Source organism: Staurois parvus, unplaced genomic scaffold, assembly GCF_062004578.1.
Source record: "Staurois parvus isolate SC_StPar_1 unplaced genomic scaffold, SC_StPar_1.0 ptg000114l, whole genome shotgun sequence".
NCBI lineage: Eukaryota > Metazoa > Chordata > Amphibia > Anura > Ranidae > Staurois > Staurois parvus.
Genome location: NW_028317910.1, coordinates 4,257,630 through 4,284,943, shown reverse-complemented (window position 1 = coordinate 4,284,943; position 27,314 = coordinate 4,257,630). Strand labels below are relative to the sequence as shown.

The 27,314-nt window shown below is 44.2% G+C and overlaps 1 protein-coding gene across 1 annotated transcript; it reads right to left on the bottom strand.

Moving 5' to 3' along the window:
- Nucleotides 1–902: 902 nt before the first annotated feature.
- Nucleotides 903–27,313, bottom strand: FOXM1 (forkhead box M1). The gene is made up of 9 exons (XM_089671746.1): nucleotides 27,233–27,313; nucleotides 20,391–21,070; nucleotides 17,732–17,880; nucleotides 12,260–12,460; nucleotides 11,033–11,161; nucleotides 8,840–8,875; nucleotides 5,750–5,807; nucleotides 4,805–4,974; nucleotides 903–4,712 (listed from the first exon to the last, which is right to left on the bottom strand). Exons 2-9 carry the CDS (start codon nucleotides 21,028–21,030, stop codon nucleotides 3,930–3,932), a joined length of 2,166 nt encoding a protein of 721 aa, XP_089527872.1. The 5' UTR covers nucleotides 21,031–21,070; nucleotides 27,233–27,313; the 3' UTR covers nucleotides 903–3,929.
- Nucleotide 27,314: the final 1 nt, after the last annotated feature.

The window sequence follows — 27,314 nt, the reverse complement described above, 5'->3', positions numbered from 1 at the left end:
CAGAGGTTGTAGACTCTTAGGGCAAAATTCCAGGCTGTCAGTGTCAAGCCTTTCAGGTGGCACTTTAGCCCTTGGTGGATCATTAGGTAGAGGTACCCAGCCCAACAGCACTGCTCCCCATGTGTTAAAGCATCTGACTTGTAGCAGCACAAACCAAGTGCAATGAAGTTCAGGGTAAGGCTAAACCTTCAAGAACCAGCTGCTGGTAGCTGGGAGGGGAGGTGAGACCAACCTATGATAGATCCATGTGTCACTTGAAGTGAACATCAGTTAGATGGGAGCATAATAGAAAGCAAAGTGCAGATGTGCTACACTCCAAGACATCAATGTTTAGTACCACTACCGCAGCAAAACAAACAAAAAAAGCAGAGATGTTAATGGTGCTTTGGATGTAGCACCCAGCCTACTCCAAGGCGAGTCTCCAGATACAGGGTCACCCCTGTGGTTGTGCCACGTTCTGACCCAGAAAGTGGTTCATGACTAAAACTAACAGTTCACCAAGATCTGGAAAGCACCACACAGCAGAGTCCAGTGCCTGAGAGGCACAATGCAGGCTAACGCCATGATCATCCAGTCCAGCAGGGTCTGAACTAGAGCTGAGGTATCCGTGACCTGGTATATAGACCAGCTCAGGAGGAAGGACGATTGTTCTAGGAAAAGTCAAGTTTTTGCTAGCAATTTTATTTCTTCAAAGTACATCCATGCTCACTACCCAAAAAAAAAAAAATAAATGAGACATGTTGAGAATAGGAGGGGTTATACCAAGCTGGCCACAGGTTTGTTTGCAAGTGTTCAAATCCTCCTATAGGTGGCAATATAACCCAACCTTCTCAGTTCCTGTGTTATCCTTCAATACAGTTCATTCTTCTTTATGCCAACTATAAAGTGTAATGATTTGATGATTTTTCTCTTTTATATTTTTCTTTTTATTAATGTTCCACACACGTTCAGACACAGAAAAACATAAAATCCAACACCAGAAGCAGATATTTTCTAACAACTCATGAATAATAAATACATTAAAAAGGTAGATTTATGCTTTACAGTCCGATAATATTACAAAGTGACGGACTTGTCCACGCTGTACATTTTTACATTAAAAATATTCTGTTGAATTGGCACAGAGACCAGAAGGAAACCTGGACAAAGAAATAGAACATCTGGCTTTACAGAGCTTCTCCTCAGAATGCCAATTCCCTGGCATCCAGACTGACTCACCGAATTAAACAAGCAAATTAATTCAGAACTTTTCATTTATACCATTATTCCTGGTCAGGATGTACCGACACCTGAAGGCTGGTATGAATGACAGTAAAAGGAACATTTTCTGATCAGCAAAGACATCCTCACTTGAGGTTCCATTAACCTGGGACAGCAGTTATTTGCCATAGCAGAGGACCCCATTACCCACTTTCAGGTGCAGCGCAGTCCCCAGGGTAGGACACTATAAATAAGACTATACCTCACTGTAAAGTGTCCTTCCAGAGTGGGGGGGGGGGTACATATACATCACCTCTTTCTCGTACATGTGGGCACAATTCCATAGTATATGCCTCTCTGCACCTTCTCATAAGAGGGGTATATGCCACACCACATTCCCATAATGGCATGGTACATACGCCACACTGCTCAGAGCCCCCAACCAACACCACATTTGTCAATGTGCATTTACCTTTTTAATAAATCAAAAATTATTTACAAAAAACAGTAAAGTGACAGAGGCTACACATGAGAAATATACAGTATGTACACAAGTAAACGTTAAATAATTTTAGTCTTAAACATTAAAATACAAGGGGGTGCAAGAAAAAGCAGTTTAGTTTACATAATTTAGAAAGAATGAGCCACCAACAGGCATGTGCTTGGGCATGCAGCAGTTCACAAATAAAATGATTACTTTTGTCTGTCAGAGTACATAAGAATGCTGCAGTGTAATGTTGAGCTGACTCTGGTTGCAGATCTACACCGATCAGCCCTAACTTTATGACCACTCAGACAAGGGTAAGGGTTATGGGTAGTCAGCTCTCAATGATGCTCATGGGGAGAGGAGGCAAGGCTGGCCCTTGTAGTCAAATCTATTAGAAGAGCTATTGTAGCACAAAATTGCTGAAAACGTTAATGCTGGGTTTGATAGAAGGGTGTCAGAATACACAATGCCTTGCAGTTTGTTGCGTTTGGGCCTGCATCACCGAAGACTTGTCAGGGTCCCCCTGCTGACCCACAGAAACTGCCAAAAGTGTCTACAATGGACATGTGACCATCAGAACTGGACCACAGAGCAATGGAAGGTGGTGACCTGGTCTGACGAATTTAATTGTTTAACCCTTTGGTACCAGCGCTTCCCGGCCCTTTAAGGGGTTTCTGACACTGGGAGATAGGATTTCTAGTCATGTGACCACAATTGGATGTCACATGATCAGAAAGCTACCAGTCACACGTAGCGATTGGGTGCTCTCTGTGAGGCACCAGTAACTTTTCTGGGGGCAGAGCTCGCGCTCGCTACTTGCAAGTCGACAGTTTCCAATCATGTGACGGCTAATCATGCCGAGAAGCTGCATATTTGTGTACCATCAGCACCAAGGAGTTAAGGAACATGAGTTCCAAATTTTCCAGATTTCGCTGCAATCTAGCATGTGGGATGTGCTGGGAGGAAAAAAAAAAAAAAAAAAAAGTCTGATCCATGGAGACCCCACTTCACAACTTACAGGACTTAACGTAGAGCTCCAGGCTCCCCCCAAAAAAAAATTAAGTCAGCAGCTAAAAATACTGAACCTCCACAGCTCAGCCCACTGCATAATCTGACCCAGAAGTGGGAGCGGGTACCTGTCAATACCAGGCACAACCCCCACCCCCGTTCCAAAAAAAGTGCCAAATGTGGAAGGTGGGGGTGAATGCAAACAAGAAGAACATCCATTTTGGGTGAAGTTCCAGTTTGAGAAGTATTATCAAAAAGGTTTTTGGGCCATACTTCTCTTCTGAGTCATATACTTTTTCACTGCTGTGTCTCAGTCAGCTGACAGTGGGCCATTACCCACTATCAGTTGACGACGTAGAGCCACTGCAGGCTCTGGAAAGATCCCAACTATATTTTTGGGATCTACCAGGTTTCCCTATTGAAAGCTTCCTCTGGCTCTCAATGCACGTTTTAGAATCAAAGCCAGCTGCACAAGTTCCCTTTCCAGCCAGGCACTCCAGTGAGCACTGGAGAGGCAGAGCAGAAAGCAGTGACTAGCAAGTCTCTGCTGTCCACTCCATGTGAACGCTCAGTTTTTGGTCATAAAAGCATCAGACCACTGCCGCAGCAGAGAGCAGAGTATAATATTAAATTATATTTTTTTTTAATAATATACTGACAGCACACCTTCAGAGGTCTACTGAAGTCCATGCCTTGACAGGTTATGGTGGGTGGTCATAATGTTATGGCCGATTGGTGTATAGGATCTAGTACTGAGCTCAGACTCTTTAGCTTTATACTAGAAATTCAGCTTTACAAGGAAACCGCCAAAGCAGATTTTCCATTGTCAAATGTTCTGTTCTAACAGAGTCAGAGTACAAGAGATTTCTATCTGGTTTTGATCTGTTACTTTGCTGCACATGTAAAATAGGTACATTTCCACGAGGTAACAATAGCGGTTATAACTCAGCGTTTATACATCACTGCCAGTGTGCAGCTTCATATTTGTATTATGCAAGTTTGTTTGGGGAATGATGAATCCTGGAGGTAGCATGCACCTGAGGTGGATACAGCAGTGGACCTATGGAGAGGTACAAACAAGTGGGGTGATAAAACTAGCCAGCATTTATCCAAAACTGATAGAAACTTGGAGGAACTGGTCCAAAAAAACGGAAATCAGTTTTGGATTGACTTGTCCTTTAAAAAGGCTAGTATAGAAGTAAAAAATGAATTTTGAGGTATAGGTGTCTCCCTTCTACCTCAGCTCAGATAAAAGTTGCCCCAAGTATGAGTTGTCTCCCCCAATGCCATTTTCGTCATCCAAGCCACTGAAGCTGATATCCAGAAGGATCTTACTTAGGCTCTCATCCTTTGTGTCCAGCACAAGTCCCTCCAGTAGGGAGCGATTGGCAGAGCTCCCTATAAGCAACTCCTTGGAACAACGTTTATGTTTGCGCACACCCTTAGGAGTGTCTAGTGTGTCTGATTGGGGAGAAGAAGGAGAAAGTGTGTTCATTAGGTCAGAGGGCGAGCCAAAAAATGGAAGATCTTTAAATGGAGTCTCCCCAAAACTCAAGGCACCATAGTTGTCCTTAAAGGGGGTGAGGGCAGTACTGCAGGGGATTCGGACAGGGCTGAAGTCAGGCAGGTCTCTAGTAAAGGAAGATTCAGAATCCCATGGTGGAAGGATACATGCTCCTAGAGGTTTACTGGGAGTGGAGGAAGCAGGAGGCTTCAGTCTCTCCTTGATAGGAGTTTTAAAGGCATAGTCCTCATCCTGTGTGACCTGTGAGGGGTCCTCTTGTGCCTGTGTGTCCTGCAGAAAGGAGAAATCTGTGTCTAGGCCAGAATCTGAGGCACTGCAGTCAGGAAGGACTAGCTCTGGTTCCTGGGAATGCGGCGTGACTAGCTGCTGTTTCCTTCGGGATCCACTCGGTCTTCTGCACGGAGGTGGAGTCTTAAGATCTACCAGCTCTGACTCAGTCTTAACCTCCATTGGTTTGGTCAGAGGAGGAAGTTCCCCAGTTTCTTGTGGAATCTGAAACAAACATTGACAGCTTTGGGTCACAAAAACAGTTCTGCTAAATAAGGTTCTTCTAAAAAAAAGTGAGCTCATTCATACTGCCTAACCTTGGGGGCAATCTTGACACGTTTGCTGAAGTGCGCTCCATCGGATGGTCCGGGATCAGCACTGAAAGCCTCCATGGGAGAGAACAGGACAGACTGGGTAATGGGAAACTGTACTGGGATGAGATAGGAATCAATCCGAGGCAGCAGAGGCTTCATCTTTCTCTCTGGAGCTTTAAAGCAGGAGAAAAAAAAAAAATATCTACAAGTTCCATAATACAAGAATTTTCTGTGTAAGCAAGAGAGGTAGGAAAGCCTTGACAGCCCACTTGGTCTTTTTCTGTCATCATAATGTCTCTAAGATTACCAAGGTTAGGGATATAACAAAGAATACTAAAGAAGTACAGTATATTGGAGGGCAATACATAGAGGAGTACCCTGTGCTAGAAAAACGCCAGAGATTTAGTCCAACACACTCCTGCAGTGTGTCCCACTTAATGCTGCTCAGTGATTGCAACGGATCTTGAATGGAGTACTGAGCACAGGGTGTGCTAGACTGCCAGAGATCTATACAGGAGAGCAGCAGTCCAGATCTGTAGCAGCCTGCCAGCGCACAGGGCTTGATATAATTTGTAAAACACAAAAAAAAAAACAAAAAAAAAAAAAAAAAAAAACACACACAAAACATCCCTTGTTATGTCACCTGACTGCATAACATTAAAAAAATAAAAAACAAAAAAAAAAAAATGGGTTTTAGTCCCAGGTCACTTCAGATATGTGATGCAATTTACAAATCGTACCTGAAGTAGCATCTAGATCAAAATCATAGTACTAATAAGCAGTCTCTCTATAGAATGAGGAAATATAAAATAAAATATGCCCACTTCACGTACATTAAATCACAAAGACAGAGTGATCTTTAATTCACATAATTACAAAGAGAAAAAATAAATAATATTGGATACAGCTCCCCTTATAGGAGTCCAGTTAATAGTAATAAGAACTTACCTTTAGTGGCTATGACTGCAGTCTGTGAGCTCCTGCTAAGATCCGGGATTGATCTTTTCTGAAATGGGAACGGATCTCAATTTATTAAGGGATTCCAGAGGTAAATACATAACTGTCCCCACACCACCAACATGCATAGAACCCCCCCCCCCCCCAAAAAAAAACAAACAAAAAAAAAACACAACAACACACACGGAGATTTGTGGTTCACCTGTAAAATCCTTTTCTTGAAGTATGTCATGGAAACCACAGTGACTTGGGCTTACTTCCCTGGGTACCTGGCTGGCCGTGAATTATACTGGCTACACTTTCCATGCAATTAGGGCTGGAGGGACTGTTTCTGGGATCCCTTGGCATATTGTGCCTAATGGAACTATTATCCTGAAGTGGTGTTATATGGGGGGGGGGGGGGGATTCCAGCATATGTGGGGTTGAGAAACTTTATTTTCTGTTACCTGGCATCAACTACTGCTAGCTGGAATTACTTTCGGTGATCAGCTCTCACTTTGTTTAATCACCTCCAAAGTCCATACTGCTAGATGCTGGGTATGAATCCATTGTATACTCGTGTTTAATGTAAACTTCTCCTGGGACTTCTAATATGGGCCATACCTGTCCAGCGGGAAGGCTTTTGTGTATAACTGTTGTGCTGTTTGGTTCTGTCAGATGCTTGGGGTACATTTGCTATAATCTGGCACCAAAGTGGAAGATGCTGTACTTTGGCAGAGATACCCAGTTGGGGTGTCAGTCTTTCAGAGGAAGGGGGTTGGGGAGGCAGGAAACCCCCAACTATGCATAGCCCCTCCCCCTCCCATAGGCAATGCTTCAGCTTTTTGTAGCAAGCCACAAATCACAATGCAGAGGGAATGAGAACCCAAACTTCTGTGATTTACTCTAAGAAAAGGATTTTACAGTTAAATCAAAAAAATCCTTTTCTTTATCGTACATCCCAGGACACAGGGCATCTTCCTCTTTTTCAACAGGGATGTCCCAAATCACTGAATATGAGGGGAGGGAAACAAACCAGCAGAACTCAAACTAAACTAGAATAGGATAGAACCCCAAACAGACTGGAAAACACACTAATCAAAAGGTAGCAATCTTCAGCACTTATCCAAAGCTGGGAAAAAACAAAAACATTCCCCTTCAAAAGGTAAATGCTCCACATACTTTTTACAGAGCAATTCCACTGACCAACACTTCAACCATAAGATTGACTCAACTTTCCAGCTGCGGATCAGTGCCCGGGACCTGTGTAGCACCTTACTGGTCCACACAACAATATAGCATTGTGCAGGGTCCCATTCTGTCCCAGCATGCCCAGTGCAGGGTCCGGGTACCATTCCTCTGAGCCTAGAAGAGCTGTAGGAAAATGGACCTAGAAAGAGCTAGTCTCCCAAAATTAGATGGAACCGGTGAGAAGCTAGCTATGTTTTTGTGCAGAGGCTGTACAGGCATGACCATCACCTAAGACACCAACAAAACTGAAACACTGCCCAACAAGTTATGCCTATGAGGGGATTTTCACTTTCATTTCCAGTGTTCAAGCACCTAAAAAGGTGGCAGTACAAACTATCATAATGGAGATAAAGATCGTACATGTACGATAAAAGGTGGGGGGGGGGGGAATGGAAGGAAATATGTAATTTTAGTGTTTAAACAAAGCATATCTAGAACAAAAATTTTCAGCAAGTATAGAAAAATACCACTATTCCCTTTCTTCTACATACAAGGCCCTCAGCACTCGGGGCCATCTAGGAACAGTGCGTCCATTCTGGCGTTTTAGACAGGTTGCGGCTTAACAGGGCTGAACACTTTATTGAATGATACTCATGTTTAGAGCCCTGTGCTTTTTTGAAGACAGGTACGGATCACAGATCTTTATCTAAACTAAAACCAGTTTGATTTAGATACACTTTGGGGGTTATTTACTAACGCTGGACAGTGCACGATCTAGTGCAAATCTGCACAGAAACTAATCCGCTTCCAGGTTTTATTGCCAAAGCTTAATTGAAAAAGCTGAAGTTGATAGCCAGACAGCTTCTATGCACAGCTACACCAGATTTTACATGCTCTAGTTTTAGTCTATCTCCCCTTTTCAGTCTTATATCAGGGTGTAATATTCTATCCTTCACACTAGCTATCCTGTTTGTCTTGTTTATGAAGGGATTCCCATAGCACTGTGAGCACAACAGCCTGCTATGGAGTTTCCTGCTCTCTTATTGAAACCTCAAACTAAACCATCTGAAAAGCGAGGAATCAGGGCTGTGATGACCCATTGACTTCTGAAAAGGTATACAATGTGAAAGATATTAAAAGGAGACTATAGCTCCACCTGCTGGGTGGAGAGAAGACTACATAATATCCAATATTTCAAGTTTTCCTAATTTTATGTATTTAAATTTTAAGTTTTGAGGATATTGTCAATGTGAGAAAAAAATAATTATATTTGCTTTTAAAAATTAGTCCAAACATGATTTTAGTTATAGATTATGCTAGGCTGATCCATCAGCTGGCTTCTGTTAGTGCCTAGTAATTCCAGCAGCACAACTCCCTGATGTTTGGGAGGGTCTCCATCCGTTTGGGGTGTTCTAACCCTCCTGATGCAGAAGACTAGAACTCAACCTTAATAATCAAATGTGGACTCCTTTTTTCTTCAATTAGGTGGTTTAATTCTCCACTATTTGCCAAAAACTGAAATGGGAGTTTTGGATTTGAGCTGCGACATTTAATTATAACCTCATCTGAAACTTGATATTTTTAGGCAGAAGATTGGAATCAATCTTCCAGCTACGAGGAAGTAGTGACAATATTCTTGCAATTACCCCCCTCTCAATTATATACATTTTTCCAGCGTCTCACCCACTGCTCTTGCCCAGCACAGCAATGATCTTTTTTAAATAAAAAATGTGAGGAAAAAGGTTCATCAAGGATCAAATTTGCTGGCTAAGATGGCAGAAAATGCTGATTAAATTTTTATGCATTTCTACAGCTAGTCTCTAGTCTGAAAAGGGGGCGGAAATTAAACAAAAAAAAAAAAACACCACACACAACAAATACAATAAAGCAAACGCTTACACAGGTACTCACAGGTTCGCTGCACACAGATGAGGTGGTACTGGAGGCCTGCGGGAGTTCAGTGCGCACATTGAACCATTCGAAAAACAATATTCAGAAAGGTTAACAAAACCATTTGCAAAAGCTCTTATTCAGCAGCAAGCCAAAGTCTCAATTCATGGACAATGAAACCGTATTCTGTCATTCTAGATGCGACCAATTTTACAGATTGGTTGGACTTTAGCCCAAGTTATTTCTTAGCTTTGGGTGCAGTAGGGATGGGATGGAACGCCTGTCAGGTTTTCACTGCTATCCAGGGCTTCGTTAGAGAGATTTCCCCTCACTTCCTGTCCTGCTGAGGTTTTAAAATGCTTAGCAGAGTAGTGAGCAAGCTAGAACCTTTGTCAGATTTTCCTTGCAGTTTGTCCCTGTTGCAGATTTTCCCTTACTTCTTGCCTGGTAAAACCCTAGTCAGCAGGACAGGAAGTGAGGGAAAATCTCTGTAACAGAGTCCCAGCTAGCATTAAAAATCTGGCAGGCACTTTGACTCTTCCAGAAACGTTTCTGCATTGAAAAGCACTTAATAGATGATAAACGCCTGATCTAATTTCAGGTATGCAGCATTATGTGTAAAATACTACAAGCAGCAAATAAAGTCAGTCTGTCACACACTAACATCATAGAGAAAACAGATTAGACCACTTAATGGAATTCGAGCTTAAAGATGAAGTTTAAAAAGGTTTGCCTGCCCCCCCCATACTTTAGCATGCCAATTTAGAATTTAAATAAAACCTTTCCATGTTCATTACATACCTTATTTTAGATGCAGTGAAATCACTGGGTCTCTGTCCTTCTCTATGCAATTAAGACAGATATAGCTGTTGGGAGGGACAGCGGGGTGCTCTTGAACTCATTAAGGCACCCTGCCTCAATACTCTAAAGAGCCCTTGGCCCTAATACAAATAGTGTGCTGCCTCTTGGTAGGGGTCATGCAAAATGCCTTCATAAGAGGATGTCAGTCAGGAGTGGGCATTTTTAGACAGATGTTTTTGCATGTGGGACTAGATAATCACAATGAATAAGATCCACATGTAACTCGCAGCTTTCAAGATTGAAAGAACTGCAATCCAAAAGAATAAAAAAAGGGGTGGGCAAGGGACAGTCAAGCTAGGGAGGAAAGGGCTAAACATTGCAGGATATCCTCCAGAAGGAATGGAGGCAAGCTCGACATGCAGCAGCTTCTAATACACATTGTGAGAAGCTCGCAGTTTGCAGTGGAATCAGAGTAAGCAATTTCATTCCAGGAGAGGAACCGGTACAATTGTGCAAGAGTGAAGGGAAGTCTGGCTTTGGTTGATGGTTAAAGCCAAATTACAAACTCATCGGAGTTGCCATAGGCATCAGGCATGATGATGTATCTTGCAATCTCCCTCTCATGATTTAAATTAGCATGGGTAGGGCTGAGGAGGGGACACATAGGTATTAGAGAGGCAGAATTACTAGTGAGCGAGTGTAAGTTTTGACCTTTACATTTTTATAGCATCCCGTGGTTGATGTTTACAACATTTTGTTAAAGTGACTGTTGCAAAAACCAAAAAGATCCTATAAAGGCCTCAATCACATATAGGCGATTTGGAATTGCGGGCAGAATTGATGCGATTCTGCCCATGGTTCTAAATTGTGGCAGAATGCATGTTTGTGTGTCATTCATGTTGACTGGCACCCCAAATGCAGTGCAATTTTGCCACGACTGTCACACAACAAAATACGAGTGCAACGATTGCTCCTGGCTCAGGACCAAAATTTGGTCCCTTAGCTTCTTTGGAACAATCGTACGTAGGGCAGTCCATTCAAGTGAATAGGCTGCCCTATGCGCGATACGTTTCCACAATTGTGCAATCACAAGCAGGACCACAAGTTCCAGCTACGTGTAGTGTGATCAGGGCCTAAAAGAAGAGGTACTTGTCCTTAATCTAACCTATTGCCTGTGCCTCTGAGCTTTGCTGTCTTGCAGAGGTATGCTGGCTGAGGAAATGTATGCACCCGACACATGGAGATTTGTTGACTGTGTGACTCTGCTAGAGGGAAGATTGGAGGCACAGATGGCAAGAAAGCATAGTATAGTGTGTAGAGTATAAACTGTCTTTTACAAGTTTTTTTTTTTCAGTCTATTTTATGATAGAGCTGTACTTCATCCTAATGTCAGAAGGGTTTTTGTGAACTCACCTTGAAGACCTGGTCGAGGGTTAAGCAGCGATTGGCCTGGGGGTGGATGGTCCAGTAAGAGATTTTATTGTTGGAAGGGCTTTCACGCACAAACATGTCATGTAAGGAGAGGTTGTGGCGGATGGAATTCTGTGGAAAGAATGATTCAGGGATATTCATTTTAAATAACTGTGAATGAAGGGCACCTGTCGGCTTGCAAATGGTAAGATACTGAAGGTGCTCACTTTAGTCCTAGAGAAGAAGAAGAAACCATTGTTCACAGCTACTAAAATCTAAACTAGTAGCTTTGTGTGGAGTGTAATGTTAGAAAAGGCAACTGACACCTACTTAATTTGCCAAAAATGGCTATTCATGGGGTGACTGGTCTTTAAAACCAGCAAGTAAAATTGTGTAGGCCAAAGTCTTGCCTCCTTGCCATCTTCTGTCCTCCATCACCTTTACTCGCTGCACACTGGTCCTAGATGAGCAATGAAGCATCTTTAGGAGGTCAGCAAAAGGACCACATATTTTTCTAATAAATGGTTTTAATTTAGGAGTAAAATGGAAGAGCAGTGTTTAGTTGTAGAGTAGAAGACATGCCGTTACCAGAATGGATAAATGTAGGATAGATATAAAGTTGTATTGAACCCACAAGCAAACATAGCAGCTAACCATCTTATATGTGATGGCTGCATTTGTTTTCTTTATTGTCATCTGGTTATCTGAGGCAAACCATTTACCACTGACAAGGATGCTTACAATGATCAACTTTATGTAAAATCTTTATCTCAAATTGCAGTGTGAGCTGGAGTTTGGCTTCATTTTGTTAGTGTATCTAAATCTGCTGGTACATCCAAACACTCTCCCTCTCTCAGACTGACAATGTTGCTGTCCAAACGTGCAAGCACTTGAGTACAGGAGGCGAGTTATTGCCCAGATCCCTAGGAAATAAAAGCCTAAAAAAAGAAAACTAATGCAACAGCCATCACAGTCTAATGATTGTTAAGCTGCAATATATTAATTTCTGGCTTTGGGTTTAATAGCGCTTTAAGACTTATATAGGGCAGAGGGTTGCCCCAAAATGGACACCATAGACCAGACTAACCAAGTACGTTCAACTGTCTATAGAAAAAGGAGTGGCAAAAACACTAATTTTTAGCAAATACACTGAAATACAAAAGCAGTTTGCAGCTAAATGAAGCTGGTGTTTGTATTGTTCTACCAGTAGCTTCTGAACATTTTTTTCACCTTCCAACCAGGCTTGGCCACAAATTTGAAGTAAGGGAAGTGATCCTCAATCCAGGTGTAGATGTCTTTCAATGTCATGCGTTTGTTCGGTGTGCTGTTAATGGCAAACTGGATGAGTGCCATGTAGGAGTACGGAGGACGCTCGGAGATGGAGACGTGCCATGGCTGAGTGGAAGTTGGCTCTGCGATTTCCTCTTCCATCTGATGGAGAGAAGTAAATGCTAAAAAATCCAAAACATTCTTGGGGTGCAACAGTCGCAGAACAAAAGGAAAGCTTTAGAAAAGGTTAGAAAATGGCAGGTAGTTTCTGATGGGGATAACACAGATAGTTCTCATCATTTTTCTTTTAAGCTGAACTCCAGGCAAAATAGTAAAGGTTTCTTCACAATAGACATCTTGTGGCTTACCATGGTCTGTATTCAACAGCGCCTCCTGTAACCGATATCAATCTGATAGGTCACTGAAAACACACCCCTGGCCCCTTATTTCCATTTCATATAACCAGCTGAAGCTGCTGTCTCCGTTACACAGGACAAACACTCAAGTAACAGCCTTGTGAAGTCTTCAATAGACCAGTGCAGTGCAGGCAGATCCCTTACTGTTTTTCCCCTATGAGTGCACATCTAATTTGATGGGCAGTTTATACAACTCAGACAGTCCAGAACTCCCCTGTCACCACACAGTTTGGGCACACAGAGGTTTATTGTAATATCCAGCACAACACATATGCCCTTCATCCCTGTAACCAGCCATAGCAAGGGTTTCGGAAACGAAAAAACAGGTAAAACTATGTCCAAATCAGAAAGTTTAAAAATTAAAAAAATTAAAGCCATATTAGAGGATAATTTTGTCCCTACTTCTAACCCCCTTCTAATCCATCCTGCAAGGTGTTTTTTTCTGTGCTTATCTGGTGAAGAAAGTTGTATTCATCCAAATCCTCCAGGTCAATTGCCACTTGAGGAAACACCTCCACCCTAAACAAAAAGCCTATCACTCCCCTCCGACCTCAGTTCTTGACAACGTACTTCCGGTCACCTGGGGAGACATAATATGTGACAACAAGACAACTATAAGACATCTCATACAATATTCTGCAATAAAGGGTGGGTAATTGGTGCTGTCCTGAGACTACTGGAAAAGGCATTACCGTAAGTGCAACTTGATTTTCCCCCTTCGTCTTTCAGGACAGCACCTTGAGAGGATAAGCGAGTACTTACCCCTCGGACAGGCTGACCGCTTGCAGTACCTCACGTCCAAAGACCTGCTTCTGCACCGAGACCAGGTCAAGTCTGTAATGTTTTACAAACGTCCCGTGACTGGACCAGGTTGCTGCCCTACAAATCTGTTCCGGGGAGGCTCCTGCCAGTTCAGCTTGAGTTGCCGCTATGGCTCGTGTGGAATGCGCCCCGATTCCTTCTAGACCTTCGGCTCGGTATGCTTGTTCAATTGCTAGTTTTAACCATCTAGCTACTGTTCGCCTGGAGGCTCTTTTCCCTTTTCTCGCCCCCGCAAAGGAAATAAAAAATGACTATGTGCTTCGAAATTCTTTAGTCCTCTCTAGGTAAAGTAGCACACACCTTCTTACATCTAACAAATGACATTTCTCCTGACTTTCCCCTACCGGGTTAGGAAAAAAATGAGGGCAAAACTATATCCTGTTCCCTCAAACTTTTGGGCCACCTTCGGAACGAAGGATGGGTCCGTTCTGAACACCACCCTATTCGGAAAAATTTGCAAGTAAGGTGTCCTGACCGACAGGGCTTCCAGTTCACACACCCTCCTTGCTGTGGTGACTGCCACCAAAAAAAACGGTTTTAAGTGTGAGATCCCTTAGCGAGCAGGACCCCAGGGGCTCAAACGGGGGCTCCATCAATACCCTGAGCACTTTTGTCAAATCCCACATCGGGAATTGCCTATTCCCAGGAGGTCTCTGTCTTGTCAGAGCTCTAAAGAACCTGATTACCAGTCCCCTTAGCTAAAAGGGCTTTACAGAAACACACTAAGGGCCGAAATCTGGCTTTTGAGTGTGCTGATCACAAGCCCCTTATCGACCCCCGCCTGCAAGAATTGAAGGACTGACACTAGGCTATGGGTGTCCACTGAGGCCCTGTAGCACCATTCTCTAAAGGGACTCCAAACCTTCCTGTAAATGGCTTGGGTTTATGTTTTTCTGCTAGCCAGCAGCGTAGCCACCAGCCTGGCTGAGAGCCCCTTTGCTAACAGGAGTTGCTGCTCAGAAACCAAGCCGTCAGTTTCAGCCTCTCTACCCTGTGACATAGGACCGGGCCCTGCGACAGTAAATCCTTCCGCGGAGGCAATACCCAGGACGGCCGCGTGGCTAAGGCCCTCAATGTTGCGAACCACACCCTCCGGGGCCAATACAGAGCAATCAGGATGAGAGAAGTTCTCTCCGACCTGAACTTCCTCAGTACCACCTCTGTCCCAACGCATCTACTGCCCGCGTCCCGTCCCACCAGTTTAAGGAAAAGAATCTCGGGACCTTGTTGTTCCTCCCTGACGCGAAGAGGTCTATGTCTGGGGATCCCCACTTCTTTACAATGGCCTGGTACACCTCTCCATTTAGGACTCATTCCGACTCTCTGAGTTGTCTTCTGCTCAGAAAGTCGGCTACCTGATTCAATTCCCCTTTTAGGTGAACGGCTGATAAGGAGGCAAGATTTCTTTACGCCCAAGACAGAACCACTGCCGCCAGGGTCCAGAGAGACCTGCTCCTTGTTCCTCCCTGTCTGTTTATGTAGGCTACTGCTGTTGCATTGTCTGACAGGACGCAGACATGCTGGCCCCTGATCATGTTCTGGAAGGAGCGGAGCGCTTCCAATATCGCTCTTAACTCCCTCCAGTTTGAGGATTCCCCCTTTTCTACTGGAGACCACGCTCCCTGAACCACCGAGTCCCCTAGGTAGGCCCCCCAACCTTGGGCACTGGCATCCGTCGTGATCTCCTTGACCACTGGGAAACTCCATAACAGACCCTGAGTCACATTGGCTGTCTTTCTCCACCACCACAGGGATCATTTTACTCTGGAGGGAATAAGAATTCGGGTATCTAGGGACCGTACCTGCCTGTCCCAGACTCTCAGAATGAAAAGTTGAAGGGGACGAAGATGCAGCCCTGCCCACTGAACTGCCGGGATGGATGAAGGTAACAGTCCCAACACCGACATAGCCTGCCTCACGGTTATGCCATGGCTTCCCAGCAACAGCCTGATCCCCCAGTCTAGCTTGGCAAGCTTTTCTGAGGTTAGCATGGTCTTCTGCCCTGTAGAATCCAGAATGTACCCTAAATAGGTAAATCTTTGGGAAGGAACTAGGCAGGATTTGTCCAAGTTCAGCAGCCAACCCAGTCTCTCCAAGTGTCTCCTCACCACTGCCACGTCCAGCACAAGTTGGACTTCCGAGCCCGCAAATAGAAGCATGTCATCCAGATAGGCCACTACTGCAATTCCCTTCAGCCGAATAGGAACTAACGCTTCGGACAGGACCTTGGTGAAAATTCTTGGTGAGGAGGAGAGTCCGAACTGCAAGGCCCGGAACTGTAGATGGTGCGTCCCTGCTGTGCTCTGAACTGCCAACCTGAGGAAACGCTGGAATGCCTCTGCGATAGGCACGTGCAGATATGCATCTTTGAGTCGATGGAGGCCAGGAATGCCCCTGGTGGAAGGAGGGCTCTGATCGTAAAGATCGAGTCCATCTGGAATCTTTTGTAACGTATGGACTCATTTAGGGGTCTCAGATTCAAAATGAATCTGTAGGCCTAGGGCTCTGTCTCTTTGGGGGACAAAATCTCCTAGCCCCTAGATCCTGTAACTTTCGCTTCAGGGGGAAGGCCTTTTTTCTGTCCGCCGTACAGCCCAACACCGACTCTAATCCCGGCCCAAACAGGGGATGCCACATAAATTTTAGACGTGATGTCCCCCTGCCACGTTTTAAGCCACAGGGCCCTACGGGCTGAGTTGGTTAGAGCCGCTGACCTAGCCCCCAATCTCACCGACTCTGCGGATGCATCCGCGATGTACTCCACTCCCTGCAGCAGTGTCTCAAACGATGCAAGAATTTTGTCTTTAGGGGAATCGGCCACAATGTGAGCTTGTAACTGTGTCAGCCAGTATTCCATGTTTCTGGCTACTACAGTCGTGGCCATGGCTGGTTTTAAATTCAACAGGGTTGAATCCCACGGCTTTTTAAGGAGGGATTCAGCTCTCCTGTCCAATAGGTCTGGCAAAACCCCCATATCCTTAAAGGCCAGATCCATTTTCCTGGCCGTCTGGGAAAAGGCTGCGTCCAGTTTAGGATTCTTGTTCCATAAGGCTAAAGGGTCCTTACTGAACGGAAATCTCCATTTAAGTGATTTGGAAAAGAAGGGCTTCCTCTCTGGATCCTGCCATTCCTTCCTTATGGTGTCAACCAAAACCTTGTGCATGGGGAATACCCTACGCTTCTGCTCCTCCATACCCTGGTACATTTAATCGTGCAAGGATAGAGGTTTAACCTCTTCCTTAATGTCCAGTGTATCGTAGATTGCCCCTAATAAGAAAGAGAGCCTATTACCCACCTGTTTTTACCCCCCCCCCCCCCATTCCCTGGCAGGGCCTAACTCTCCCCGGACAGGCCCCCCCCCTGCCCTAGACCCTCTGACCACAAGAGGGCCTGGGAACACCCCAGGAGCTAGGGGCCCACAGGTAGGGGAGGACTCCTCTGAGTCACCTTACCTGGGTCTGGCTGGTTCAGGCCTTGCCTGGTCCCGGACCCTCTGCGCCCGACATTGGCAGGAGGGTGGTCGCCAGTTCACGTGGTAGCCTGTTCCCCAGGCTCTATCCCGTGACGCACCGCCATTTCCGCCGGCCCCAGTGTATAGGGCAGCAGCCGGAAGCCGCGACCCCGGAAGAAGCCCCGCCCCTTCCGCAGGAATTGCTGTCCCTCGACATCCGGTCCAGCGTGCTCCTCTGACAGCCAGCATGGGAAGGAGCGGGACTCCTCCCCGATCCCACCGAGGCCGCCACGACACCCACAACTCACCGGAGGGGGCCGGGGGCAGCCGGCAGGTCAGTGTTCTACCCTGTCACCCAGGGTTCACTCCTTCTGCCCCTGCAGCACTTCAGGGGAGGATTGCAGCCGGCTCTCCAGCCTTCACTCCCCGCTGCACTGAGTCCTCCAGGACCCACTCCAAAACTCAGGTCCTGCTGTCCCCTGACAGCACCTGAGAGGCTTCCTAGAGATGTCTCCCCACTGGATGAAACACCAGAACTGAGGTCGGAGGGGAGTGATAGGCTTTTTGTTTAGGGTGGAGGTGTTTCCTCAAGTGGGGAGGAGCCGAGGTCTCTCAAGGTGCTGTCCTGAAAGATGAAGGGGGAAAAAAATATCCTGGAGACTGGCTTTATAGGATTATAGGATATGCTTGGGGTCACATTGGTATTGCTGTTACACTCAAAAAGCATCCGCCTCAAATATTCACCTTGATACCATCTACTGCAGGAGTGAGATTTTCCTTCTCCTCAGGTTCTGGTGTCATACTGCGTGATCCCAGTCCGTCCGAGGTCATCTTACCCAGCCACTGTATGTTTGTCAGGCTGATGTTCAGTTCCTCGGAGTCAACCTGCACCACTGAGGGGGGGGGGGGGGGGGGGGAAGAAAGGAAGGGTTAACATTTTCTCACAAAAGGACCTTACTTAAAAAACTGCAACTTCTGTAACATTCAGGAATAAAACAAAAATGTAATGTATTGCAGCTTACCAGTCCTTAGATTATGTAGCTGCATTAGTTTTCTTTTTTTTTTCCCCCATTTGTTCTTTATTTTTACCTGGTGAATTTGCCAGTTACACATTTACTGTCCTGGGGTCATCAATACTCACTGTACTTTATGAAAGGTGGAGCAGTATTGTGATTCTGGGACAGGACTACAGAACACCTCTCCCTTCTCCATAACATAGGTTCTGTAGTACACAGAGGATCTCTGCAAGGCTGAAAACATTGCTTGTGATTTCAGTGCATCACAGAAAGCTATCAGCTTACAAGATACCTGGCAGGATCAACAGAATGTTTTTTTACATTTTTTGCATAGATATAAACAAAATACTTTCAGTATCATATCTTACATTGGGGATGCACAGATACCCTTTTTTGACCGCCGAATACAAGTACCAATACTTTCGGTCAAGTGCTTGCCAATACCGAGTACCGATACTTTGCGTCAATACAAAACAGTATGGACGCAAATTGCACCACAAAGAATAGCATGTGATTTGAACAGGAATGCGATGTCCAAATTCATGCAGTTTCCCCACTGCTTCTGTGTGAACCCAGGCTCGTCATAGCCCAACTTCACACAGGAGCAGTGCAGGGAGGTTTCCCGCAGCAGAGAGTGGGAATGTATACCTGTTGGCAGACGCTCCATATTCTCAGCTGTAGGAGAGGAGAGAAAGTGGCGGGGATTTGCAGGGATGACAGTTCAGGCTAGAGGGCTTTTGATTGGTGAGTACCGTCACAAACAGTGCTCACCAATCAAAAGCTCTCTAGCCTGAACTGTCATCTCTGCAAGGAGAGGGGACAAATCCGCTTCACAGGCCTGGGTATTTGAAATCCCTGCAGCTTTCTCTCCTCTCCTTGCAGGGATGACAGTACTGTCTACATGGCTTCTGATTGGTCAGTGCCGTCCTCAAGTGAGGACCGGAAACAAGGCTAAAATGTGGTGCAGTTAAAGGGTTCTCCAGAAGCCCAATGGAGCCTACTTGCATGTCATGTGAACTAAGCCTCAAAGTCACCATTGTCATCAAGACAAGATATGAGGGGAAATCTTTTCAATGGGGACATCCATTCTGACAAACAAGATGGGATTTCCTTTCAGTATGAAGATGTACGACATTCAAACAAATTCCCAGAAGTCAGAGAGAAACAGTGCGTAGTGAGTGGACTCAGCAGTCACTCTGGCCGGCCAAGCCCACTGACACATTTCGCCCAGCCCATAGGGGGCTTGCTCACAGAGCTTAGAGAACAAACCGTCCAAGAGCTATATGTAGCATCATTGGCCATGAACACACGTGTACGCACCACAGGTGATGTGGGGAACACAACAGAAACAAAAAAAAAAAAAATCAAAAATGAATAACTAAAGAGAAATGAAGAAAAACAAGTTGAGTGAAATGAAAAGAAACAAGGTGAAAAAAAAAAAAAAAAAAAAAAAAAAAAAAATAATATATATATATATATATATATATATATATATATATATATATATATATATTTATTTTTATTTTTTTTTTTTAATTATCGCCCGGGACATGTAGGTAGTTTTTTTTTTTCTATTTTTGTCTTCCTACCTTGAGCCAAGCAGCAGGCTCATTTGTCAGGTGGAAGCAATCGGCAGCAGCGCTGACGCAGATTGCTTCCACACAGTGCCAGCCCCTCGTGTGAACCTCCCCCCGCCCACCATCTCCTGGGTTCCGCTTGCCCATCTGCGGGCCTGGCTCACCGCTGTCAGCTAGAGTGGTGTGAGGAGAGTGGCCACGTCCTCTCCCCTTCCCTTCTTGCCCTGACCCAGAAATGACGTTATGATGTCACTTCTGGGTCCCCGTTGAGATATTCACTAAATGTAATGCGGTGTGCACTGCTTTACGTTCAGTGTAGTACAGGGGAGACATGCAGGGTTTTTTAGACCTTGGATGTGTCAATAAAGAGAATCCACCACCCTTTGTGAACTTTGCCCCCTATGTGATGAAAAAAATCTTATAAAACAAAAAAAAAAAAAAAATTTTATTGTAAAAAATAAAAGTTACACCTTTGTTTAAAAAAAAAAAAAAAAAAAAAGATTACTATGTTAAGGGCTCATTCACACGAGGTGGTTGCAGTAACACTTTGCCACAATGCACGTTAGGCATGTTAGTGTGGTGTGTCACCATTCATTTGAATGGCAACTCAGTGCACCTTGCCAACATCTGTGTTGTGCTGCCAAAGAAAGATGCGTGCACCATTTTTGATAGCACACCGCAATGTAGGTTTTGTACTGCAAGGCACGTTCTTGAAAAGGAGTGACTGAAATGAATTGCACCACACTTGTATTGTGGTACAGCACTGACAAGATGTAACATGGCCTAAAAATCTGAATATAGCTTGCATACCTTTCTTGTCTTCCTCTACAACTGGCTGGCTGGATGCTAGAGCCTCGATCTGCAGAGTGGCCACCTCTTCCTCCTTACTTTGGAAGCCCAGCTTCTCAGCCTGAGCATGAAACGAAGGACTCCCGCTGATGAGGATAAATTTGTTAGGTCCACCCCTCTCTCGGCCTCGGGCAGTTAAAGCCTGAATAATACTCTCCATATCAGAATTTGCAGGAAGGACCACAAGCTGAGTGTCTGGAATGGTGGGATGACCCATTATTTTTATCTCAGAGGATGTAGCTTTTATGCTACTACAAGGTGACTGAGGAACACAGGATGCTGGGATTTCCACAGTGGAGTTCTGATCTTGGTTAGGACTCAAGATGGATTCAGAGGAGTGGTTCTGTTCTGTGGTAGAGGATACCACCATCTGCTTGTCTGGACTTGTGTCAGGTCTTGCAGTCACCCCTGTCTTATGAACAAGGTTCTGTGCGGGGTTTACATCTGTACTAGGAACAGAGTTCTGTCCATGTTGTTCTCCAAAATTGCTCACGGCGGCCAGTCTTTGTTCTGGTGTCCCCGTGCTGCAGGCGCCATCTTTTTGCGTTAGGGTTAACTTGCGCCTTTTCAGAATAAGTGGCCTACGGGGGCTTGATCTCATGATGTGATGACAAAACTGGTGGCCATTGGAAAAACAGGCTCTGAAATAAGACAAAAGCATTATTATATTGGCTTCCCAAATGATGGCATAGTACTCAGCTCTTTTCAGAACACAGAACAGAAGACCTTAAAATCAAATCTCACCACCATCATAAGACATACACTTAAGACAATATATTTATAATTTTTTAAATCTACTAGTGCATTCTTGGATTATGTGAGGAAAAATCCTGATGAACAAACTCCATGTAGACCCTGGGAAGGAATTAATTTGGTTCTCCTGTGCTGTATGGATGAGGCCAGATGGAGCCAATGTCTTTGCCACCTTTGTAAAACAGACATCACACGCGAAGAGGATCTATCTACACATTTACAACTCTGCATGAATAATGTCCTGACATGTCACAATATACAGCAACCCAGTGTCTTATCAGAAAAGTTCCACCTTTTATCATTAGAAAGTCCCACTGATTCTCCAATCCAGTGACAAAGCCATCAGCCTGCTGCAGGTAGGTAGGAGCATCTCCTCCTTTTCTCTTCTAATCAGACTACAATATTGTAATTTTGTAGCAAGTCCCAGGGTAAGAAGATGCTGCAGGGGTTGATATGCGTCAGACATTTGTAAAAACAGCCAAGAACCAGAATTACATGACTGTGTCATCTCTGAGCAGCATCTCAGTCCAGGAAGTAGATGATGACCCTGGCTGATGCCTAAACAAAGATGGCTCTGTCCTTATTGAGAATAAAGCAGATGAAGACATTATCAGAAGCAGCACTGTGATCTTTGCAAGAGGTAAGAAATGCCTTTTCTGTTACACTGACACATTAGACAGCATGTTTGTACATCAAATGATATAATTTACCTGATATTGGATCCACTTTGGGTGCATACAACCATTAAGGCTACCGAGTAGAATGTATATCATGACAACAACCCACTGTATACAAGAGAGATGTGTAACATACTAACACTTGTGGGAAAATTGTCATCTTTATACAAACCTCACCAAACAGCAAATTAGCCACCATAACAGGAAGGAGGATGAGGATGACTGACAAAGCATGATGACAGCTGTGTGACTAATGGAGCAGATAAATAAAAAGCATGAAACTAGTAAAAACTAGGTACCATCGGTGCCACTGATAACATGCACAAAAGAATATATTAGTAGTGGGATTATTATAAGATGGGGAAGTATGACCAATAGGAGCCTTAACTCACCTATAACTGACCAAACAAGAGTAACCTACAATCTGATTGGGTGTTAGCGGTCACAGTTCCCTCTACATTTGTAATGTAGAGGGAAATTGATGGCAGCTATCGGCCAAAATTACAGCAGTGGGTTACCCTGTGGGCACTACCAGCCTTAACAGAAGCCAAATGAAAATCTGAATTTACAGCGATGATAAAGGTCATTTTCTTTATAAAAATGTTATGCTTACCTGTTCTGTGCAACAATATGCACAGAGCAGTCCCTTACCTCCTCTTCTGAAAGTGCCCTGCCCACTCCTTCCTCCTGGTGCCTCCAGCAAGCTGTGTGCTATGGGGAACTCATGCATGCTGCCTAACTGGGCAGTGTGGATCCATAGAGGCACACAACACTGGCAAGTCATTGACCGACACTGTTCGCAGTGTCTCCTGTGAATCCAGGAAAAGAGGAAATTGGTGCCAGGATGACGCTGGAGAAGTGATAGGTGTTAAATGGTTTGGGGGATTGTAGCCGGTTTTGACCTTAACGCAAAGAATGCATTAAAGTAGTAGTAAACCGCGTCTCATATATATATATATATATATATATATATATATATATATATATATATATATATATATATATATATATATATATATAAAAATAAAATCCCCTGCAAGTTAAAGACATAACACTGTAGAGACTTCCATCTTCACCCAGTCTTCCTTCCGGTTTCGCGTGCCCCAGCCATCTGCCTGGCTGTGCCATGATGACGTCACTCCCATGCATGTGCACAGAAGTCTCGTGACACGAGCTCGTGCACTGAAAGAATGACATGGGTATGCCGTTCACAGTGCATGTGCCGGCTGCAAAAACAAAACAAAAAACTTGATTATCTCCTACACGGTGCACGTTTAGGAGATATTCATTTTACCTCCAGGTAAGCTTTATTGTAAGCTTACCTATAGCTAATACAAAGTAGGTTTACTACCAGTTTAAGGTAAAAACATTTTGAGTTTAGAACCACGTTTAGGCTCCATGAACTATAGCATATTTTAAGCGTCTAGTAGCTGCTATCAGCAATTTTTTCTGCTCCTAGAAGCTAAATAGTGTTATCCTATGTGTCCATGCACACTACTTTAGGCTATTAGCATTTTTGAGCTTCAGCATCTAGGAGTAGAAATAAAATGGTTTTTGTAGAGGTTTTTTTGCCAGCTAAAAAAAAAAAAAAAAGCACTAGTGTGCATGGAGCCAAAATGTACGCCTGCGCATCTGCAGGGGCGTAGCAGCTGTGTGTTGCATCTTGACTGGCACAAATGTCACTGCCAGCATGGGTATGAATGAACACCTGTGCATCCTTTTGCAGGCAAACACAGTCCTTGCATGGGCTTACCATGTGAACAAGTTCAAAAAAAAAAAAAAAAAGAAAAAGAGAGAGGAAAAGAAGGAAAGAAAAAGAGAGAGGAAAAGAAGGAAAGAAAAAGAGGAAAAGAAGGAAAGAAAAAGAGAGAGGAAAAGAAGGAAAGAAAAAGAGAGAGGGAAAGAAGGAAAGAAAAAGAGAGAGGGAAAGAAGGAAAGAAAAAGAGAGAGGGAAAGAAGGAAAGAAAAAGAGAGAGGGAAAGAAGGAAAGAAAAAGAGAGAGGGAAAGAAGGAAAGAAAAAGAGAGAGGGAAAGAAGGAAAGAAAAAGAGAGAGGGAAAGAAGGAAAGAAAAAGAGAGAGGGAAAGAAGGAAAGAAAAAGAGAGAGGGAAAGAAGGAAAGAAAAAGAGAGAGGGAAAGAAGGAAAGAAAAAGAGAGAGGGAAAGAAGGAAAGAAAAAGAGAGAGGGAAAGAAGGAAAGAAAAAGAGAGAGGGAAAGAAGGAAAGAAAAAGAGAGAGGGAAAGAAGGAAAGAAAAAGAGAGAGGGAAAGAAGGAAAGAAAAAGAGAGAGGGAAAGAAGGAAAGAAAAAGAGAAAGAAGGAAAGAAAAAGAGAAAGAAGGAAAGAAAAAGAGAAAGAAGGAAAGAAAAAGAGAAAGAAGGAAAGAAAAAGAGAAAGAAGGAAAGAAAAAGAGAAAGAAGGAAAGAGAAAGAAGGAAGGAAAGAGAAAGAAGGAAGGAAAGAGAAAGAAGGAAAGAAAGAGAAAGAAGGAAAGAAAAAGAGAGAGAGAAAGAAGGAAAGAAAAAGAGAAAGAAGGAAAGAAAAAGAGAAAGAAGGAAAGAAAAAGAGAAAGAAGGAAAGAAAAAGAGAAAGAAGGAAAGAAAAAGAGAAAGAAGGAAAGAAAAAGAGAAAGAAGGAAAGAAAAAGAGAAAGAAGGAAAGAAAAAGAGAAAGAAGGAAAGAAAAAGAGAAAGAAGGAAAGAAAAAGAGAAAGAAGGAAAGAAAAAGAGAAAGAAGGAAAGAAAAAGAGAAAGAAGGAAAGAAAAAGAGAGAAAGAAGGAAAGAAAGAGAAAGAAGGAAGGAAAGAGAAAGAAGGAAGGAAAGAGAAAGAAGGAAAGAGAGAGAGAGAAAGAAGGAAAGAAAAAGAGAAAGAAGGAAAGAAAAAGAGAAAGAAGGAAAGAAAAAGAGAAAGAAGGAAAGAAAAAGAGAAAGAAGGAAAGAAAAAGAGAAAGAAGGAAAGAGAAAGAAGGAAAGAGAAAGAAGGAAAGAGAAAGAAGGAAGGAAAGAGAAAGAAGGAAGGAAAGAGAAAGAAAGAAGGAAAGAGAAAGAAGGAAGGAAAGAGAAAGAAGGAAGGAAAGAGAAAGAAGGAAGGAAAGAGAAAGAAGGAAGGAAAGAGAAAGAAGGAAGGAAAGAGAAAGAAGGAAGGAAAGAGAAAGAAGGAAGGAAAGAGAAAGAAAGAAGGAAAGAGAAAGAAAGAAGGAAAGAGAAAGAAAGAAGGAAGGAAAGAGAAAGAAGGAAGGAAAGAGAAAGAAGGAAGGAAAGAGAAAGAAGGAAGGAAAGAGAAAGAAGGAAGGAAAGAGAAGGAAAGAGAAGGAAAGAGAAGGAAAGAGAAGGAAAGAGAAGGAAAGAGAAGGAAAGAGAAGGAAAGAGAAGGAAAGAGAAGGAAAGAGAAGGAAAGAGAAGGAAAGAGAAGGAAAGAGAAAGAAAGAGAAAGAAAGAGAAAGAAAGAGAAAGAAAGAGAAAGAAAGCATACTCATGTATTCTCCTTGTGCCAAATCCAGCAAGTGTCTGCACACTTTTCAGTGGTTCTGTAGGCCGAAGGCTTTTTTACCTTCTTCCATTCTATGCATGAAGGTAAATAACTTTTAGTGTGTAGCTCCCACCCCCTCTTATACTTACCTGAGCCCAAACCTGATCCAGCAATGTGCATGAGAGCAAGGGCTCTACTGGGACTCACTCTCCTCATTGGCTGAGACAGAGCTGCCGGAGCCATTGTGATTTTAGTGCAGTACAGAAAGTTATCAGCTCACAAGACATCAGGCAGGAATGTATTGCATAGATATACAGTAACAACCACAGCCATTGTGCGGCGGGGCAACTCAGACACGCTCTATGTGTCCCATTGACACAGAAGTGGCTCGAGAGCGAGCATGCACAAGTGCTCCCAGAGCAAGACGCTTACGTGGCAAGCGGAAGCGGCCAGAAGCACAGGGTAGGGGCTGCTCTATGCTAAAACATTACACAGAACAGGTAAGTATGTTTATTATTTCAAAGAAAAAAAAAACCCCAAGCCATTAGAATCACTTTACTGTATAGAGGTTTTTCCCCTCCCTCATGTGCTGGCAGCGCCAGGGTCTTCTAAGGCTGGCAATAGACAGGTAGCTCCCCCCCATTATAGGCCAGCGGGCTGAAGGGGAAAAGAACAGATTTCTCCATCCACACAGTTGATATGGATGGAGGAATCCTCCGCGCTTGAATATTGTATTTTGACAGCAGGGACTCTCCACTGTCAGAATATACTGATCAGTAACCGATAAAAGAAAAAAAACCAATCCTATTCAACAGAGGTCAATGCAACCAGTGGCCACACATGGATCTAAATGTGGCCAGTCCCTGCTGAATTCTGCTGTAAGGGCAGCTTAAAGCGGCGTTCCACTCACCCTGTCAAAAAATAAAAGTTAGCAGCTACAAAAACTGTAGGTGCTGACTTTTAAAAAACAGCCACTCACCTTTCCCATGATCCCGTGTTGCCCCCGCCACAGCCCGTTTCACCGGTCGTCCTGTATTCCAGGTGCTGGCATCTTCAGTGTGGGCACCCGGCTGTGACAGCTTGCAGCTAGCGCTGCGCTTCATGAATGGTCCTGTAGTCTTCTGGGACCTGTCACATGTCCCAAAACACTACAGGGAGGGAGGACACCTGCTTCCGGTCGCCTAGGCGAAGGGACAAGAAGTGGGAGCGGGTACCTGTCACATTTAGGTACCCGCTCCCTCCCGCCCCCCACAGGTGCCAATCCTTAATGGGGAGCAGTCATTAAAGCAGAACTTTCCCTTTTGGGTGGAGCTCCGCTTTAAGTGTGTCTACATCACTTTATTGAAGCCTTCGGTTATTCAGGGCCGAGATGTCAGCCATCTGTCATTTCTGCCATGATGCCCTTTATCTTGGTGTTAGCTCTGTGAGTGTATGGTGTACTCTGTGTATTAGGGGTTATAGCTGCATCCAGGCAGACCATGATCTGTAGGCGTAGAATCATGATGTGTCCTGGAATGACCAGGCACATCCCAGCGTGTCAGACAGTACATTTAAATATATGTGCAATATATTATGCAGGATTATAGAACAACAAATATGAATATATTTCCCACAATGCCACATAAAAACAAAAATAAAGTTCAGTAACAATACAAGTCAGTTCAGAGGGAAAAAAAAATCTCAAACTCTCTACATACAGTGTGTGTGTGGGGGGGGGGGGGTCCTAGTGACACACACCTCTCCCCTAGGTAGGCCCTGTAGTAGCAGAAGTCGTCTCAGCATTCCCCACCTCCCTGTGTGTGAGGAGGAGTAGTAACCAATAGCAACCACATTTCCTCCTCTAGCCCGATAGCTGTGCATTAGCTCCTCCCCCTGGCCCGTCTCACACAGACTCCTGTCCCTCCTTTACCGAATTATCTCTCCCGCTCGTCTCCGTCCTTTCCCCCGATCTTCTCCAGCTGCCGCCGTTTGAATTTTCGCGCTTTGCGGCA